Raw genomic sequence first — 19,558 nt, 5'->3', positions numbered from 1 at the left:
TCTGACCATTACAGCCTGCACAGTCAAGCAGGGGAAAAATGTTATTTTACTTCGTAGTGTTAGTAAAGAGATGCATACTTGTGGGTGATAACATTGTGAAATTACTTTCTCCTCTGCATTTAAACTAAACACTTGGATTCGATGTTTGCAGATGCATTGGCTAAATGACCGTCCTTTGTGGCCGTTATGAGCCACCGTACCTTGTATGTGTGTCTATGCCAAAGTCAGTGAGCCCGGGTTCAGTCTCATGCACAGTCGGGCCACTTATAATTAATAAAGTAGTTGTTATTCCAAGACATTTTGATCAGTGACTCACACGTAAAGGAACAAATGTCTAGAATTTTCATTCTGCAAAAATCCTGCATCTTACTTTCTGACCACCTGCAGCAAAGTTCAAAGCACCCACTCCAGCAAGGTCTGCATGTCCCACACATGGTGCAGCCCTACAGACCACAGCCAACAATGTGTTTGTCCATCTCTAAGTACATTTCTTAGTCCCTACTGTGTCTGTTGCACTCATCCCCAATCCCATTTGATTCTATTAAAGAGATAAATGATTGGAAATGATTTATTAAATGTACTTTCATTGACAAATAATCCCCCCTAATTTGAGTTTGGCACCCCTAACCCTAACAGTTAGATTAAAAAAGCTAATTTGTTGGGTAGAACAGAGATTTCTGGCACAATAAACTATATATATATTTTTTTTTTCACGTCCTATTCTATATAGTTTATTGTACCTTTATTGATAGAACTTTTTCTCATTCTCTCATTTCTAAATACTAATATATTTCTTTGTCATCTTAAATTGCTTTTGTTTTATAAAATGCAATAAAATTGCCTCTTCAGGCCTAAAGAGAAAGAGAGAATATAAATCTCAGAGCGAGTCATTGCTCAAATCCTGACACTAGCACAGTGACTGTTGCTCTGCACTCATGTCTGGTCTCGTTGTTCAGGAATTAAGAATCGCCGTTGCAACCTGTTTCACTTGCGACACACTCCCACGCTTTCCTGCAGATTCACGTACGTGTACTCTCAAACTGAGACCTGTGCCAGATTAAACACCCCAGAGATGAGGCTCTTTATTAATCACCTAAAAGTTGTTTAAGTCAGTTCACCGTGAAATACTGTCTCATTCTGAGCACAATTGTGGCGTTTGTTAGCATTTGTATCATTATAAATAGCAAAAAATAGTCATGTGCTCTCTAGTATTGTCACGCTTTCTGTATTCTATGTCCCTTAAAATGTAGAAATAAATATTCTATGTATAACCTTTGATAAGAATCATTCAGCAATATTCTTTGTCTGGCAGGTAACAAAGATGGGCCAGAGTAACATCTCTCCCCCCCTGAGACACCCCACGCACCCCAGTGCAGGAAATGAGACCATTGTGGACAACTCAGTTGGCACCGGTATAGGAGCCTTCATCCTGAGCCTCGTCTTTCTCTTGGGCTTCCCTGGAAACCTCTTCGTCATCTGGAGCATCCTGGCACGTGCCCGAAAGCAGTCCGTCACCACGCTCCTCATCCTCAACCTGGCCATCGCCGACGGCTCACTGATGGCTCTCACCCCGTTCTTCATCATCTACCTGGTTATGAAGAAGTGGGTGTTTGGGAACGTGATGTGCAAGATCCTCTTCTACCTGTGTCTGGTCAACATGTACGCCTCCATCCAGCTCATCATGCTCATGAGTTTGTACAGGCTGGTGGCGGTGCTGTGGCCGCAGCGCGTCAGTGTCATCACCGGCGGGAAGACTGTCTTGCGGGTGCTGGCGGTGGTGTGGGTGCTGGTGATGGTCGCCTCTGTCCCTGCGATGATCTTCAGAGAAGTGAGAAATCTGGGGAATACCTCGGTGTGCGATTCATTCCATGACAAAAACAACGATGTGAGTGAACAACAACCTGAATATTTTACCATCATCATTTCATTGGTGCCTTGCACAAGTAAAACAGCCATGGTGACACGCAGTCATGCTGATTTTTGTAGAATGCTGTACCTTTGAAGATCCCATATTCTTCTAATTCAGTTAGAGGTCCAACTAGAATAAATTGACATGGTTTGATTTAATTTTCTCATACCAGACGCAGCTGCTGCAGCTGTTTTCAGTCTCTTTCCAAGTACCTTCTGGCGGTAGTGAGGGTAAAACAATGGCAGATTCGGTTTTCATTGGTGGGGACAAACAGCTCTTGCTGCCTTTTTGGAGCAACCAGCATGTAATTTCTTAGACTTAGACTTGGACTTCTTTTATTGATCCCCCATAGGGGGAAATTTACATGTTACAGCAGCAACAATAGACAAGAAACAGTGAATAAAAGCCACATTGGAAAATAAAGCAATAGCAAAATAAATATGTTGTGATGATAAATAAATATTTACACTATGGAATATATATTCACATGATGCAGAATGTTAAAATATCACATTATATTTTCCCTCTGTATCTCCTCTGCACAGGCGGTGCTCCAGTACACGCTGGAGCTCGTGTTGGGGTTTTTAATTCCCTACACAATCATTGTAGTCAGCTACATCCGCATCTTACAACGGATCCGAAAGACCAAGTTTACCCGTCGCATTCGAAGCGAGAAGCTCATCCTGGCCATCGTGTTGACCTTCTGCCTCTTTTGGTTACCCTACCACATCATCAACATGGTGCAAGTATGTCACACAGTACATACAGAGTATATAGAGTCTTTAAATGTATTCACTTTGCACCCAGGCTTGATTTTATTTCTAAAAGTGTAAAGAGATTCTGATTATTCATTTTTTTACTGTTATTAATTTTGTCTTTCTCAGGTTACATGGGCATTGTGTCCAGATGGCTTAATAAAAAACACGTAAGTGATGATGACACTTTGTGTGCATCTTATTGTGTAGCGAACATTAAAATAACACAAACCAATCATCAGTGCCACCATCCTTTACAGGGTGAAGGAGTGCTGTTTACGAAAGGTCTTACAATTGGAAAGAAATGAATTAGGCATGATAGTTTTTGGGTGAAATTTTGGCATCTCTCCATAATTGCTTTTGTGGCCTCACTGGGAATTACGTGCTATGGTTCTTTCTCGGCAAAACAGCTGGGTGCAGTGATTTTCCTTCTTCCTTCCTTCCTTCTTGTCTTGTCAATGCAGAACAAAAGTTCTGGGCACACGGATAAACCGGTGTTTACTAAAAATGCTTACATCACCCAACTGTATGATAATTACTGAGCTTTAAAAGTGCTCGAGGCTGTATTTTCTAACTTTAGACAGAGCCAGACTAGCTGCTTTCAGTCTTTCTGCTAGGCTAAACTAATTTCCTCCTGGTTCAAGCGCCATACTTGACGTACATAAGACACATATATATGAGTGCGATCAATCTTACAGTTATACTAATATCATAGAGTATGCAAATTGCACAGTGTCACAAATAATAATGATTTTAACAACTTTACGGTAAAAATACATTATAAAAGTAGATAAAATCCCAAAAATGGATATAAAACAAAATAAAATAATTCAAATATCAAATGATAGCTCGTAAGCTGAAGCTAGTATTACATTGTGACCCTTTTATATACATTACATACATATTTAACATACACACTGATGAAAATCAAATAAGTCAACAGTTTTATTTTCTGTCATTTGTGTGTATTAATCTAATAAATCCTCTCCACGCACCAGGTTGGATAAAATATGGCACAGGAGCCGTGCTGTCACCTCTTCCATAGCCTTCATCAGCAGCTGTGCCAACCCAGTGCTTTACTTCTTCGCAGGAAAGTCCTACATCCGGCGAGAGGGCTTTGCATTCATGGCCCGCTTGTTTGAGGGCGCAGGGCTGGACTCAGCCACCAGGAAGAGCAGACAGAACAGCCAGAACAGCCGCGACAAAGACAGAGATGCAGATGCCATCATGCTAAAGGAGAAAGATCCAGACCTGAACCTTAATGTCAATCAAATGAAGAATGGAAAGTAGAGGACACAGGACAAGAATCAGCTGGCTTGAAGCCGGTGTTGATCCTCTGAACTATTTCATAAGGAAAAAATGTGGAGTATTACGCAGGACCACAACAGCCCTGTTTAATTCAGCATCCATCCCTCAAAGACAGGTGGTGACTTGTGTTTACTGTACATATTTACTGTAATGTCACTGTACCCTCTTTTCTAAGATTTATCTCTGCCCCTTTGTTTATAAAATGATTTATCCGTCAAAATGCCTGATGGAAGCATTGCTGGATTACAGACAGTGGGGGCTAATGCCCCAGGGCCTCAGACTGCAAGGGGCCCCTCCAAGCCTCAGGCTGCCTGCGAGGCACAAGACTTCCAGAGGAAGGGACACCAGCACCCTCAGCACACAGTACAAGCCGACCACTGGGCCTTTGGTGCTTATTGTGTGAGCTAGCTACTCACCCCCAGACCCCTTGGCGCTCACAATGTGAGGACCCATAGGTCCCTGTGTGTTTAGACAGTGAGCAGACCACCAGAGCCTTTGAGTTCCTCTGCACCTACAGTGTCCTCAAAAAGATGTGCAGAGGGTCGCACAGTACCAGAATCCGGCCCTGGATGGAAGCACCGAAATGTCAAAATGGACTGAAACAGTGAATATTATTATATGTCGAGGACAAATTGAGAGCTCAGGTTTGACGGAAGCACTTGACTTTTTACAACACAGACAGTGATGTGATTGTTTTTACATTTGTTGGTATGTTTTACTGTCTTTTTTTTTTTTACATTTGAATGAATTCATTTTTGTCCACTTGGGGGCAACAGAACAAGCAGTAAACACATGACCTTATAAAGTTATTGTGGTGAATGTGCAAGCAAACAGTCGTGTTTGAATATCCACTAAGACAGAGCTCTATGAGAATGTATTTGAAGCCATGTTTCTGCTCGTCTGATGAATTTAAGTCCAATACTCACTCTCCTTTTAGCTCTGTTATGGTCTCAACCCACTCATGTGGGGGAAAATCCTACTGCTTGCCTGTCTGCTGTCTGACGCTGGGCAGTTTGTGCAGTTGCGCAGGTGTTTATCAAAGCTTCTTTCACTGAAATAAACTGCCTTGTGTCAATGACAACTAAAAAACGCTAAGACACTCCAGTGAATGACTGAATGATTTCTAGTGTTGTTATGAGAATATTTGTTGGTGCAGCTTTAAAGAGGAAACCCTAAACTGGTGTGTTTTAATATTTTCATTGCGAACAAGCAATCAGTAAAAAAAGATGAAATACAGAAAAATACAAGATGATGTAAAGCATTTTTTTTTTTCCTGAAAACATGACACATCACACCAACAACGTTCTTGTGTAAATCGGTACGCCCTGTCCCTAATGCAGTAAGTAAATTGAGACAGACAGTGAGTCGTTGAGCAGAGAGGAATATGCTGTAATACTTCAAAACATTCTGGTGCAAGATTTGCAGACGATGCACACTATTGAGGTATGTTTTAAAATCTCATGTAACAACAAGATCCTGACAGTTTACTGGAATATTCGCCCTCCCACTTATTCACCCTCAAAACGCTGTTCATTCCTGCTCTTCCTTGAAAATGACACCATCCGTTTCACAACACTCTCAACGATACCCGTTCTCCCTGACAATACTATCTTCTACTAGCAACTGCATTTCTGAGTCAGTAAGCTGTGTTGTTGCTGTAGTTCTGTGACTTTTAATTTGTTAGCATATATCACATTACAAAACAGCACCAGCTTAATTTTTACATTCATATTCATTCAAGTCTGTTTCTGGATGACTGCAAAGCAAACACATTTTTCCATGAGGCTGGTGCAATATCTGCAATAGAACGTATCGGAGGAACAATGGCTACATCATAACCCAGTGAGTTCAAACTGTCTTTCTGTGGTCACTTGATTTCCCCTCACATGACCTCTCTTGCTCAATATCTATACGTTTTTCTCTCCACACGCAGTCTTCCAAGCAAAGAGGGAAGGTCTGGAGTTAGCGACAGATCAGGCGCAAGGTGTTAAATAGAAAGTGGTGGACGTCTCGAGTGGATTTACCGGCTTTAAAAAGGAGATCTGGTGTTGAAGATCAGCATGTGAGTTTTATGCAGTTCAGCTTATTTGAAATATTCTAATAGCAAAACCTTTCCCATTTTTCAAAACAGATTTTCCTCTTGATCTCACATGATTTGGGCTAAAATATTATCGTGTCTCGTACAACTTTGTGTTAGAGCGGGAACTCAAATCTCAGCTGTGGGTTTCCTGAATTTGTATAACACAAATGAGGCAAAATGACTGAAATGGAATATTTAAAGACAACTCACGAATATTTCATGACTCTTTGTAAATTGTATTTTGCTTTGAAACACAAAGTTTTATCTGGAACTTGTGTCTTTAAAGACAAGAAGATTAAAAGTTGTGAAAGTTAACTGTGATCCTCTGTCTTTTCCACTCCCTAGTAATTATGTGGCCTTTAACAGAACTACATTAATTCTGATTACTGGCAAGATTAATTAAGCAACTACACTCCTTCATAAGACCGTTAAATTGACAGATTTGTTTGGACAACTGAAGGAAAATGAATTTGTACTAATAATGTGCTATTGAGGTTTACAGATATAAGAAAGGAGGGGATATCTTTATTCCAACATCTCAGCACATTTTGACGTCCTAAAACTCTGATCTGTAAAACCTAAAATAGAATAATGCATCAGAATTTGAAGCTTCCCCCTCTTTGTTGAACTTATTTGGCCAAATCAAATGGCAAAAACCAAAAAAGAAAAGAAAAATCAGTCTCGCCAATATTAGAGTCATAATGACGAAGGTATAAATAGGTATTTTACAGTGCATGGTACTTTCTACTGTACTTGTTGCAATCTTCCATTTATTGGCTGGACACAAATCTTATGCAATAAATGTTACACATTTTTATCAAATGATCTCTCTTGATTTTTGAACTCTGCTGTCACCATGTTCCAGAAATATATTGCAGAAACATACAGTGACAGAAATACAAAAAATATGTATTGCGCAATGTTTTACAGCACTGACACACACTCACATCATCACACATTATATCCTGTTTCCTGCTTCTTTGCGTTTTCTTCACAGTCCATTCCTCAGAATCTTTTGTGATGGCAACCAATATCACCACCAACACCCAGGACTCTGCCTCCTTTTTTCTGCCCATCAGTGTCTCAGCCCAGGTTGGTATCATCATCCTGACCTTGGCGCTGGTGCTGGGCTTCCCCGGGAACCTGTTTGTGGTTTGGACTGTGCTCTGCCGGGTGAAGAAGCGTTCAGTGACCTGTTTGTTGGTGCTGAATCTGGCTCTGGCTGATGCTTTCGTGCTGCTCAGCGCCCCTTTTTTCCTGCGCTACCTGGCTGGAGGCCGGGGCTGGGAGTTTGGCTCGGCGGCATGCAAGCTGGTGCATTACCTGTCAAGCGTGAACATGTACGTCTCCATTTACCTCATCTGCCTGATGAGCATGGACCGCTGGCTGGCTGTAACAAAGCCTTTTCTGTCTCAGAGGATGAGAACCAAGCGCTCTCTGTTGGTTCTCCTCCTGGGGGTCTGGGTGTTGGCGTTCATCCTGTCACTGCCGATGCCTTTCTACCGCAGGTGAGACAAACGTTTCCATTGACCCTTTGAACGTATTATGTTAACCCTTTCATGCATAGAGGTCACTACAGTGTACAGCTATTCAAAAGCTGTTTTCTTGTATATGCATGAGTTTTGATGGCATAGTTGCACATCAGCCAGTTCAGTTCAAATCTTCTACACTGTTGCACATGAAGTTGGAATAATTGTTTATATATATAATACCCCCAATTTTGTTAAAGCCTGACTACACAGTTTTCAAACGTTAATTGTGGTTTAAGTTTCACTGTGATATGTTTGGAAGAGTTTGATCAATAAAGTTGAGAAGATATACACTTTATTTATCAAGAATAAATCACATTGTCACAATCATTTCATGAGAAGAGGTAAAAAACATTTTATGCCAACTTCATGGGCAACAGTGTAATGGACAGAGTCCATTGCAGGTCAAAATATGGGGACATCAAGTAACATCTAAGGAGTCTTAAAGTATTGGCTTTATTTTGGGGAGAAATTATGATTAATCACATGTCCACTAAATTATACATCATGTATCACAAGCTATATTTCAACTACAATTCATAGGCTACAATTAGTCTATTACTGCTGCTGTTCTTGAAAATACTTCGTCTGCAGTAACTGTTTTTGGCTGTAAATCAACTTGTTTATGTTTTTAGAATGTAACTTGAAGTTTTTGTATATTTTTATGTTTTGTAGAGCTCAGGAGCAGAGCGTAATAGACAGGCCTACAAGATAGTGGAGGAATTACAAGGAATTACATAAAGCTAGCCATAAATTTATTCATTTTAACCCCTTGAAAAAATGGATTGCCTGCTGTTTTTGGTTTTTTTTCTGGTGAGATTATCTTGTGTCACACTTTTTTCACTTTTTATTTGCGCATTCTCTTCTTCTCTGACAGTAATCTGAAGAAGACCCTACCAAACAATATCACTTTGCGCTTTTGCGCCCCATACCACTGGAACAGCTCGGGTCACCGGATCTTCCAGTACCTGTTTGAGACCATCTTGGGCTGCCTGGTGCCTTTCTCCCTCATCAACACCTGTTATTCCTCCGTCGTCTGCCGTCTGCAAAGTGCCAAGTTCAAGAGCAAAGGACGAGGCAGCCGCCTCATCCTGCTGATCATCTGCACCTTTGCAATATTCTGGCTTCCCTACCACATCGTCAACATCATAGAGGTGACTTTATTAAGCTATTTGTTGGCAGGATCAGAGTGAGACCTAACTGGGCTAGAAAAAGCTACTGATTCCATTAGATACCAGAAATGTGCAAGTATCCACACAGGTGTGTGGTGCTTCCCCTCGTCAGTTTTAGGGTAAAATGCTTCCCTAACAGGACATTAAAGTCTGGAGGAGGATAATGCTCAGAGCAAGTAAACCAAACAGTCTTTAAACCTGTAACAGCACACATATTTGTATGAAGATTTAGGCAGCTATGAAAAAAAATAGAAGCATATCAATGCGGTTACACCATCACTGAATAGTCGTGAACATGATGTAATATTGCATGTCTTTAAATGAGAAGTAAAACCAGAATGAGAGAATGCCGTGACGTGAATGCTCCTCTTCAGTTAACTCTTTTACTGTTTTCTATCTGAGTCTACTGTAAAACTGTTTTACTCAAACCCCTAATCTTTCAGTTTTGCTATTTGTTAGCAATGACTAGGTATAAAAAAGGCTTGGTATAACAGGTTAAGAGAAAGTTTATTTGGATGGGCAGTTCTTGGGAAAGCAGCAAGCAGGAATGCTGGAGGCCAACCTGATCTGAACAGTCACATTTTTATGCTTTCAATGCAAAACAGCTGCAGGAACTGCTGAGTTTCATAGTAGTAGTAGTTAAAAGCCAAATGATAAAAAAAAAAAGCAAAGAATTACTGACAGCAGTCACAGTAAGTAGTGAGTGAGAACAGTATTCCTATTAAAAGAAGAATTTGCGTTGAGAATTTACAGTGTTGCTGATACTTCTTCTCTCCAACCTCCCTGCCTCCTCTCCCTCCTACAGGTGGTTGGTCTGTTGCAGAACAATGACTCAGTGATCAAGGCTGCTCTTACAGCCCGTCCAAACGTCACAGCGTTTGCTTACTTCAGCAGCGCCGTCAACCCCATCCTCTACGTGTTCGCCGGCAGCTCTCACATCCGCCAGGCCGGCCTCAGCTTCATGGGCAAGCTCTTCGAGGCCACCAACTCAGAAAGCAGGACCACGTCCACCTTCACCCGTGGTGGCCGCAGCAGCTCTTCACCAGATGAGAGCTCTGTCCTGCACACGGTGTCGGTCAAAGTGGGGAGACCTTTCAAAAGCAAGAACAAGGATGGGAGCAGCAGTGTGGCAGGCAAAGAGATCTATGAGCCAGAACTCAGGACTCTGGCCAGTGTTGAGCAACATGAGTAGCACTTAAGGTATGCTCCACACCAAAGTTTTCGTGCCAAAGGCATGTATATATTTTTTTGTATATATTTAATTGTTTATATTAATAAACAAAAATGACTGCAGTTTGCAAGCGGCATGGTTTGTTGGTCAGTGGGTCTGTCCACCGCTTTGGACCAGACTGAGATCTGGAAATATTTCAACAGCTATTGAATGGATTACCAGGAAATCTTAAAAGTCATGGTCACCAGAGAATGCACCCTAAAGACTTTTCCACCAGAGGGTCAAAGTTTTCTCTTATCCAGTGGACAGGCACAACATTTTGTACAGACATTGAATCCAAATGGCTCGATGATCCTCTGATGGCTCTTTTCTCATTTTCTAATGAAATCATTGTTGGTTTAGAAATGTATAAAATCATTATCATTTGTTTGTATATTTCATATGATTTCTAATGATATGATTTCTTTTTTTTGTTATAACCTAAAAGTCATGTTTGACTTTGTATACATAATTTCAGCCATGTAAATTATCACATCTATTCTAAATGCAAAGGTATTTAATGGTAATGCGCATGGTCGTTTGTAGTCAAAAACAACAAGTCAAAATGGTCAATAAAGCTTTTTTAAATATTGAATTTTTGCAACTGTACTTTTCACAAGGTCAAGACAAGCGCATCACAGATGTATGAAAGACTGTGACTACTGATGCAATGTTCAGAAGCATGAACAGAACATTGCAAAAGAAACATTTCACCAAAGCATCCGTCCTTTCTCTCTTTTGCTCGTCTCTGTTCATTATTTCACAACACCTGACTGAAACATTTTATGTAATCTCCTTTAAAGTTTCCTTTCCATTTCCTGTGAGATTCATAGAGCAAAAGACTAAAAAGAAACACTTTTAGAGGAAACATGAATCATAGATAATGCTAGCTAGTGGGAGTAAATAGACAATAGAAAAGTTTTCATGGCAAAAAAATCTGCTCTGTTTTTCTGAATTAATGAGATAAAGTTCCAAGAAAAGTGTTCATGAAAAACAAACTGCTCTGTTTTTTTTACAAATGAATGAGATTATTATCTTCAAGTTCTGAGAAAAGTTTCCATTAATTTCCATTCCATTAATTTAAAAAAATATATATAAACTCTTAGGATTGTGAGATAAAATCATAAAAAGATAGATAAAAAGCATAATTTTCTTTGGCAGGAAAAACAGGGCAAACAATCTATGAAATAGAACGCAAGCTTTGAGAACCCCATTTGATTGTGAAAGCATACTGCATGGACCTATTTAATATCATGCAAGCCTCCCGTTTTCTGAAAGGGAATTATTCTTGATTTTTGATTAATTTTGATGTCAAACTTTGGATCAAATTTCGTACCAAAAGACAAAAGTACACCCAGGAGCAGGTGGGTGAGAAAGTCTTCTACAGTCAAAAGATAAATCATTTCTTTTATTCTTCTAAAGTCAGAGCAACAAAACCGTTAGATTTGGCCAAAGAGGCCAAAGAGGAATCGGACTCGGTCATGGGTTTTTGTGTAATTTCCTTTCTAGTCTTCCTCTTTCACATTGCTGCATTGACTAAGGAGATCAAACACACCATTTAGGTCACCATCATGTTAAAAAAATGTCCCACTCACATACAGGAAAGAGGACAAATAAGGCAGAGAACTCCCTCGGTGTTTGAAGTGGTTCCCCTCAGTCTTAGAAATAGGACTTGATGATGAAATAAAAAGCGAAGAACCCCAAACCTGAAGGTCAGAGAGCTGCGGATCATGAACTCTACAGCATTGTCCTTCTGAGGATATTAGTTTTATGAGAAGCTGGAAAGGAAAATCTAGAAAGAAAAAAAATCAAGATTAGAAAAGACTATGACAAATTGCAGCTGTTGTTGCAATTGCATCTTATCTTTGCCTGCGCAACACAGACACACAGTTCTAACAGTGGCGCATTAGATAGCAAAGCAGAGGATTCATTGTGGTTTGTGTGACGTCATTTAGCATCATTTTGGATTGAAGTGGTCGGGGAGTCAAATTGTAATAATAAGTGGAATTTTTTACACAAATGTCAGTTGAATTAGTTTGATGTCGGTCGCTGCTTTGGTGCACACAGTGTTTTCTTCTATTTTTTTGTTTACAGTTTTATTTCACCAGCTAAAAATCACATTTTGTACATAACTGGGGCTCTGCTGGTGTTCACATATAGATAACTTTGAGCTAATTTAACATTTGACCAGTACAACATGAATAAAATCACAACACATAATAGACAAAATGAAAACTGCACATACCCAGACACACAAAATTATCCTAACCCTCACGAGATACTGTCAAAACTGAAGCACAAGAGGCACAAGTACCTACTTTGAAGCTAAAAGCTTCCAAAACACAGATCCTACATTTCCCATAATGCAACCAATTCTGTCTGACCCTCCAAGCCTTCCTGTCCATATCTTGCCCAACTTCATGCCCCTGTTTGTATCTCAGGTTTTCTGTTATAAATGTACAGTCTCGTAACCCAGATGACGTCATAATGAGATCACCAAGGGTGATGTAAGAAAAAAATTGTACAACAGTTTTACAGGCTGATGAGTCCTCGGTATGACGTGTGAATCGATGTGTACAATCAGTGACATTCCCCTTTATTTTACTAGTTCATGGACTTGTTGGTACCTGGGGTGCTGTGCTTCATGTGCATTAGCCCTCAGGCCAACAGCCTACAAACACAACTCCAAGTAAACAGGGTCCTAATGTGTCAATGATTTGTTCACAACTTGTTTCCACAGCTTCCAAGTTATTGTAGCTTTAAATCTGTTGACCGTATTTAATTAGACTGTACAACTAGTGGTTTCCTGTCTCCAATCACATTTCTAAATCCAAAGGACTTGCTGATTCCACAGTATGAACATTAAAGAATGGCCTCTGTTTTGTGTCTTTGGTGTATATTTAAGCTCTGTCTTGACTCAGTCTTGAAACTGCTGAGATTTTGTCTCATCTCAGACTTTCTTAAGTGTTTCTGACTACAGCCCTGCTGCAGAGGGCCTGGTTGCCCTCTAGCACCCACTTCTGGCTATGTATCAGAGCTCCTTCAGCAGAATGACATCAATCAGATTTTGCTTAAACAGCTTCTTTAAGCGGTTTTCTTCAAAGCTCATGAACCAGATGAGGAATCGGCAAGGAACAAACCGCCAGATCTGTGTATGGGTGTGGCATAGCGCCCAGGTTCTCCCAGCACCCCTCCACAGGGTCATAGCGATGCACCCATTTGATTTCCCTTGCTGTGTTTGCTGAGGACCCTCCCGCCACGTATAACCGTCCGTCGAGCACAGTTGCCCCTGGCGACAGATGAGGTTTAGGCAGAGCGGGGATCGAGGACCAGGAGTCATGCGTGGGGTCGTACAGCTCACAGAGGAGTTGATCTCCGAAGCCCATCCAGAGTGGCTGCAGTCCTCCAGCTACCACTAACCCCCTCCCCATGGCTAACATGATATGGCCGGCACGTCCCGCTCCCACAGTCATGGGCGCCCTGGTGGAAGAGCCAAGGGCAGGATGGTAGTGCCACATAAGGGGAAGGCAGCGCTGATGGGGGTCACAGCCTCCAGAGATGTAGATCTGTCCGTCCAGAACAGCAGCAGCGTGGCTGCAGACAGCTGTGTCCAGAGGGTGAGCCTGCCTGCAGGGGAGAAGAGCAAAGGTTAGTAGCCGAGTCTGTACTGTATCAAAGAAAAGTGATAAATCACACATGATTTTTACTCTCTGTCCCTCAAACGTCTCCTAACGTGGCTTCAATGTGAGAAAGAACCTTCTACGACATCTTTTTTAAAGATACAATCTTCTTCTGCTGAGAACCCAAGGTGATTTTTGCAGACTGCAGATTTCTGCCCAAATGTAAAATTCTTACACATAGTTGAACATAAAAAGGATGAAACATGTTCATAGTTTATGTTCAGTAACTTTGGATCTGGGAGATAATCGTCTAAATAAAAAAAAAAACAGCTTACACAGGTAATAAAGAAAAGCAGCATTCAAGCGCTGCTTTTGCATTATTAGTACAGTACATATACACAGTATCTGTAATAGAACAGGGAGAATTTGCGTAGATTTAATGACAATAAGTCATTAAATAGGCTAAATAACATAGCCAGAGCTGACTGTATGACTTGTTCCATCCAAGTCATGTCCAGGTTTCAGGAAAGTGCATTAAAGTGCAAATACAGGTTTTGTAAGTGTTTTCTAGCGTTACGCCGTACCTCCAGGAGTTCTCCTCAGGTGTGTAGTACTCCACAGCATCCAGGTATTGGCTGTCGTCACGGTTACCGCCCAGAGCAAAGACCTTACCGTCCAGACACACAGAAGAAAAGTAGTCCCTTTGACACAGCATGTCAGGTAGTCGCTCCCATTTACACAGAGACAGGTCAAACCTACAGCAATAGAGAATAAAATGGAAGAGGCTCACATGCTGAAAATACTTTTTGCTGCAGGTATGTTGGGTAGAAGGTAGAACAAGTTTCCTGTGGTGTCCTAATCTATTCCCAATTTAACAGTATGTAATGGAGAAGATGTGGATGCTGTCCTTTAACTATTTAACTGCTTTAAAGGGAAAGTCTTGTGATATTAAACTTAATATTTTGGGGATTTTGACTGTTGATCAGTCAAAACAGGCCATCCTATTAATACCCACACACCTCACCTCAAGGCAGATTTGAGGATGTCCAGAGCTCCATAGTACTTGCGCCCCCCCAGGACATATAGCTTGTTGTTGAGGAGACAGACACAGTGTCTGAACCGGGCTGGTTCAGGGAGCTTGGCGAACGGCCTCCAGTTTATGCTTCTGATCAGACCGGGTCCACGGTGGAACTGCTGAGCGAACCACAACGTCCGGCTGGGAACCCTCTTCATGAATTCATCATCGACAGCGTCCCCACCGACCAGGACCAGGACCTAAACCAGGGTATCAGGTGTTTCTAAAGCATAAGTATCAACTATATTTCTAAAGAGAGTTGAACTGAAAACATCTTTTTTCAGTTTTATCAAACTCCACACTGAATGCCGACCTGGTTTAGGGTGCGAGGTCGGCATTCAGGCCCTCTGTAATGTCCCTCCATGAGGCTTCGGATGGCCTCCAGTGACCCTCTGGCCCCGGGGCTCCGGCAGAGGAGGCGGCAGCTCAGGGCCTCCTGTAGCTCAGAGTAGCTGAGGAGGGGGAGGCGAACATGGCGGAGCAGGCCTGGTAGAGCTGGTAGTCTCTCTAGAGGGTTGTCCTCCACCCAGCTCACTACTGCCCTGAACACCACTATCTATGTATAAGGAGGGAAAATTCATGTCAATTTGCAACTTCTTTATCAGAATGTCACTGTCCCTTTTGATTTGAAAATTGTCAGGATAACCCACAATACTGGCAAAAAGTAGGCATGAAGGACTCCAGTAATTAGTCACATCATAACTGAGTAAATAACAAAACTGGAAAAAGTTTACAGAGTAAATTTAAATTAAAATTTTAAATTTCTTATTTTGTGTCAAAACAGTTAAAAATCTGAAGTACACAATCTAAAATGTAAAACAGGGGTGTCCAAACTACGGCCTAAAAGTGTATTGTAACACGGCCCACACATGGAACCTGCACTGGACTGTGTTGTACTTCTTAGTCTCACCACTAGGTGGAGTAACTGTCTTGAACGAGGCAGCTTCTCTATAAAATGAGAAATAGAAGAAGAAATGTGCTACAGGTGACCCAACATGGCCGAATTAAGGGAATTTAAGAGATTAGAAAGTTGCAAAAGATCACTTCTGCCTTATGGAGGAGCTGCTTGATGTTAGCAGTCTAAAGAGCACCAGGACGGGTGAGGATGTTTTTGAAGCTGTGCCAGGTCCCATCATGCCAGATGGGACTTGAATGGGACTGGCTTTGTGGAGGTACAATGGGATGGGGCTCCAGCTGGGACAGGCCTCTACGGTGTCCGCTGAGGGTCAAGAAAGTGGAGGTAAGGCTGCTCTACCATTCTCATGTGCGCTGACTAAGTCGTGGCTCTGTGCTGCAGCGGTTTTATTCCCTGAGATCAGAAATGGACCAGTTTTGAAAAGACAAGGAGCTCTTCATGAACTCAGTGACCCTCTCTGGTTGGCATTTTTAGTGGATCTCACTGATCACCTGAACAAGAGCCTACAAGGCAAAGACCAGTTTGTACCACAACTAATAAATGAAAGCCCACTAATGGAAAGGCTCTTTTTTTTCTTGAATCATATTCAGTTATCAAGCAGAATTTACCAACATTTGATTGATTTTGCCAACTTTAATGCACTAGAGCTGAGGCCATATACATCACCTCTAGTGGATTAAAGTTAGCAGCATAGCTCACTTCTAGTGAGTGGCCCAGCCCTTTGTATGTTTTTCTGTATGTGGCCCTCAGTGAAAAAAGTTTGGACACCCCTGATGTAAAAGAAGAACCAGCTGGAACCGCAGATTATCTGCCACAGGATCATTCCCACATATTCCACCAGATAGCGCCAAAAAAAAACAAGTTCTCCATTGGAGATGTACTATTTGACTAGTAAATCGCTAAAAAACAAGTCGACAGTGTTGCTTCTAAGTTTCTAAATTTCAAACTGCATACTCATTTTGTGGGACCCCACTATTATTATTATAGAAGTATTAAGATAGTAGAAAAGTCTAATTGAACAAAAGCCCCAACAGTGGCTTGAAGATGTGTTTTTTTTTCAGATCAAAAAGTGAAAATTGATGGTTATAAAGAGAGTTTTAGATGAGAATTAGAAAATATACTGCATAGACAGACATCATGCTGACAAAATCCCACTAAACATAGGAGGGGCATGGCAAGCCTTATGATCTTATGATAGGGACAGAGAAATGAAAAGATGACCAAATGGGGAGATTTAGGCCTCAAAGGGACGACTCACCAAAAGAAATATAAAATATTACCTCACTTTCTACACACAGTGAGTCTTTGTCGAGCAACTTGTCCAGGAGGGAACAGGGGACATCCTTGAACTTCTCTCCAGCAGAGATGCCCTGGAAGTGGGCTAGGGTATACTGCTCTGCAGCCTGGCCCAGCTGGACCAGCCCATAGGTCTCAGCCAGCACCAGCACATCCAGACAGGTGCTTTCATCCATCCCGTCCTGCAGGAAGTCAATGCACAAAGAGAGCGCCCCCTGCAGCTGGAACTGAAACAGTGCATCTGTGAGCTCCCAGATCTGGCTCCATCCCAGCCTGAGCTGACCTGTGTAGATGAAGTCGAGCATGGATTCAATCACGTGGGATGAAACACCCCTCAGGCACACAGTGTCCTCACTGGACTCCCGTAATCCTCCGCAGAGCAGTGCTCGGAAGTAGTCCCCTCCTGCTGCCAACACCACACGGTGTGCTGAGAGATAAAGGAGGGATGAAGACAGGCAGAGACAGGGATAAAGGATGAGGGGAAAAAACACAATGTCAGTGGATGACTGGTCTAAAAATACTACAAAATGCTACAAACTGTGACGCCACCCAATGACAGCCCCCTGAAAAATGCACTTACAACTTAATCACCAGCATGTCATACTGCAGAGTAGGGAAATATAGACCGCATCGTTAAATAATTGGCGTTTTTCTTCGTTTACAACAGCACATGTGTAAGCGTGTGTCATGGAGAAATAATAGGAGGCAAAACTATTCTTAAGTAAAGAAGTGACTCACTATTTATGACAGGAAAACCTTTGACTCTCTAGTTGCGTTCACTGACACTGCTATCTCCTCCTGTCTGCATAACCAACAGGTGATAGGAGCAGGTTACAGAATTATTCTGGAAAAGGGTTATTAGAAAAATAAAGGAAATCTGCAAATGAGGTGGGAGCACATGAGAGGTTGAGCAGGTGTTGGTCTATTTGATACTACTTTACAGCCTGCTTCTTTCTCCGCTCCTACCTGAAGGCTACATTTACTTTGCAGAGTCAAATTTCACGTACAAAGCATTTGATCTGCTTTGATAGATAATTTCACGAAATTGTTATTGGTTAGAATACCCAACAGTATATAAAACAGTTAAGATCTCCAGGGCTTTGCACTCCTGTAACATCGTCGGACTCACTCACATAGACACTTAATATTATCAAAATCGACCCAGCAGAACGAGAAACAGTCTTTCTTGTCAGCCTACATTACCCACAATGCAACTCGATCACCGACCATTTAGTTGGAGATAAGGGGATGTTATTGCCAGTAGTGTCAAGAAGCCTTAAGCAGAGATGAGGGGCGGGCCGCTACGACTATTATCTCCACACCCCCACCCAGGTTTTTGTCATTTTGTAGTCCGTTACCTTTTAACACTCTCTGGAGCCAAAACAGGCTTCAAACAACTTTTCTCACATGTGCAGTCGTACAGTATTCCCTAAGACGTGTAAACAGACTTTACTGTGTAAAATCTGTCCACTTTCCAGGGCTATAATAATATTAGAATATCATAACTGTAACAGGGTCCACTCTGCTACATGAGTATAATTTTACATTTGATACTTTCAGGACACTTTCACTAAAGTCACATTTTAAATGCAGCGCTTGTAATGCACTATTTCTATATTGCAGTATTTGTTACTTAAAGGATCTGCATACTTCTTCCATCACTGCTTGCTTGTCAATTTAATTCCTAATAGAGTTTAGTGATGTGTGACCATGTAGCATTTGAAGGATAATTTTCCTTTTCTAGAATTCACATAAAAAACTTTTCTTTTTTTCTAATTTGAAACCCCTTTCCTCATAACAGTTACAAAAAATGATTAATTTGACTGTTTTCTGATCTGGCACTGGTTTGGTTGCATTTGGTACTTAACGTTAAGTGGCCCTAGTTAAAGAAACAAAAGCGAATGCCTCTTACCCAGGTATCTTTCCCCGCTCTCTGCTTGTATTGTGACGTCACAGCCAACAGCTCTCTCCCGCATGTCCTTGATGACCGCCAGGTTCTTCTCTCTCTCTTTGGCTGCCGAGGTCGTGACCTTTGACGTGCACCTTTGCCTCAGCCTCTCCATCTCTAGACACGTGCAGGCATTCAGCACTTCCTTCATCACCTCCTCTTCGCTCAAGTCCACGGCTACATCTCCACGGTACGCAAAATCCAGAACAGCCCTCAACCCAACTGGTGTCAAACAAGCGGCTATGTTCCCCACTTCAAGCCCAAATTTGTGTTTTGAGCCAAAAAATGCATCGGGGGTTTGACTGGCAGCTGCCAGCACAAGTCTGTGAGCTTGGAAGGAGTTTCCATGGAGGGGAAAAATCCAGTCCAGGAGTAGTTCTTCCTCCTGAAAGCTATGTAGGCGAGTGAAGATGGTGTCTGAGTGTGAGGGAAGGGTGTAAGAGAAGAGATCTGGGACCTTGGGGAGAGGAGAAGGGGCACCATGAAGAGGGTGATGGGCCTTTGAGTCTGCGATGTGCTTTAATTCAGCGTCTGTACCACGTTTTTGATTTTGGAGGAGAGTTCTCGATGCTGTTTTCGGCCTAACATCCCCCATTTCTGTTTTACTTTTCCTATCTCTTCCTCTTCCATCTCCACCTCCTCTTCTTCTTATCCCTCCACCTTTTTCTCTCTCTCCACAATTGGTCGCAGCGCCCACCTGCTCGTCACGATGCAGACGACCAGACATTTCCTGAACAGGA

At 41.9% G+C, this 19,558-nt stretch overlaps 3 protein-coding genes across 3 annotated transcripts; 2 read left to right on the top strand and 1 right to left on the bottom strand.

Annotated features, from left to right (window-relative positions):
* Positions 1–1,321: 1,321 nt before the first annotated feature.
* Positions 1,322–5,202, top strand: ltb4r2a (leukotriene B4 receptor 2a). The gene is made up of 4 exons (XM_070855200.1): positions 1,322–1,885; positions 2,455–2,655; positions 2,794–2,834; positions 3,663–5,202. The coding sequence occupies exons 1-4, from the start codon at positions 1,322–1,324 to the stop codon at positions 3,952–3,954; spliced, it is 1,098 nt and encodes a 365-aa protein (XP_070711301.1). The 3' UTR covers positions 3,955–5,202.
* Positions 5,203–5,908: 706 nt separating this feature from the next.
* Positions 5,909–10,558, top strand: ltb4r (leukotriene B4 receptor). The gene is made up of 4 exons (XM_070854638.1): positions 5,909–6,034; positions 7,050–7,560; positions 8,459–8,735; positions 9,559–10,558. The coding sequence occupies exons 2-4, from the start codon at positions 7,073–7,075 to the stop codon at positions 9,943–9,945; spliced, it is 1,152 nt and encodes a 383-aa protein (XP_070710739.1). The 5' UTR covers positions 5,909–6,034; positions 7,050–7,072; the 3' UTR covers positions 9,946–10,558.
* Positions 10,559–13,061: 2,503 nt separating this feature from the next.
* Positions 13,062–19,448, bottom strand: LOC139223223 (kelch-like protein 33). The gene is made up of 7 exons (XM_070855199.1): positions 19,425–19,448; positions 18,783–19,275; positions 16,855–17,297; positions 14,972–15,214; positions 14,608–14,858; positions 14,168–14,338; positions 13,062–13,590 (listed from the first exon to the last, which is right to left on the bottom strand). Exons 1-7 carry the CDS (start codon positions 19,446–19,448, stop codon positions 13,062–13,064), a joined length of 2,154 nt encoding a protein of 717 aa, XP_070711300.1.
* Positions 19,449–19,558: the final 110 nt, after the last annotated feature.

Source organism: Pempheris klunzingeri, chromosome 23 (genome assembly GCF_042242105.1).
Source record: "Pempheris klunzingeri isolate RE-2024b chromosome 23, fPemKlu1.hap1, whole genome shotgun sequence".
In the NCBI taxonomy this organism is placed as follows: Eukaryota; Metazoa; Chordata; class Actinopteri; order Acropomatiformes; family Pempheridae; genus Pempheris; species Pempheris klunzingeri.
This window is presented reverse-complemented; position numbering and strand designations above follow the sequence as displayed.

Coding starts and splice junctions, on each gene's coding strand:
- LOC139223223 (XM_070855199.1), bottom strand. CDS start 19,448: ATGGAAGAGGAAGAGATAGGAAAA. Junction 17,298..18,782: donor GAGCGGGGAAAGATACCTGG/GTAAGAGGCATT, acceptor TTTATCTCTCAG/CACACCGTGTGGTGTTGGCA. Junction 14,859..14,971: donor GACCTCGCACCCTAAACCAG/GTCGGCATTCAG, acceptor ACCCTGGTTTAG/GTCCTGGTCCTGGTCGGTGG.
- ltb4r2a (XM_070855200.1), top strand. CDS start 1,322: ATGGGCCAGAGTAACATCTCTCCCCCCCTGAGACACCCCACGCACCCC. Junction 1,886..2,454: donor TCCATGACAAAAACAACGAT/GTGAGTGAACAA, acceptor TCCTCTGCACAG/GCGGTGCTCCAGTACACGCT. Junction 2,656..2,793: donor ACATCATCAACATGGTGCAA/GTATGTCACACA, acceptor TGTCTTTCTCAG/GTTACATGGGCATTGTGTCC.
- ltb4r (XM_070854638.1), top strand. CDS start 7,073: ATGGCAACCAATATCACCACCAACACCCAGGACTCTGCCTCCTTTTTT. Junction 7,561..8,458: donor CCGATGCCTTTCTACCGCAG/GTGAGACAAACG, acceptor CTTCTCTGACAG/TAATCTGAAGAAGACCCTAC. Junction 8,736..9,558: donor ACATCGTCAACATCATAGAG/GTGACTTTATTA, acceptor TCCCTCCTACAG/GTGGTTGGTCTGTTGCAGAA.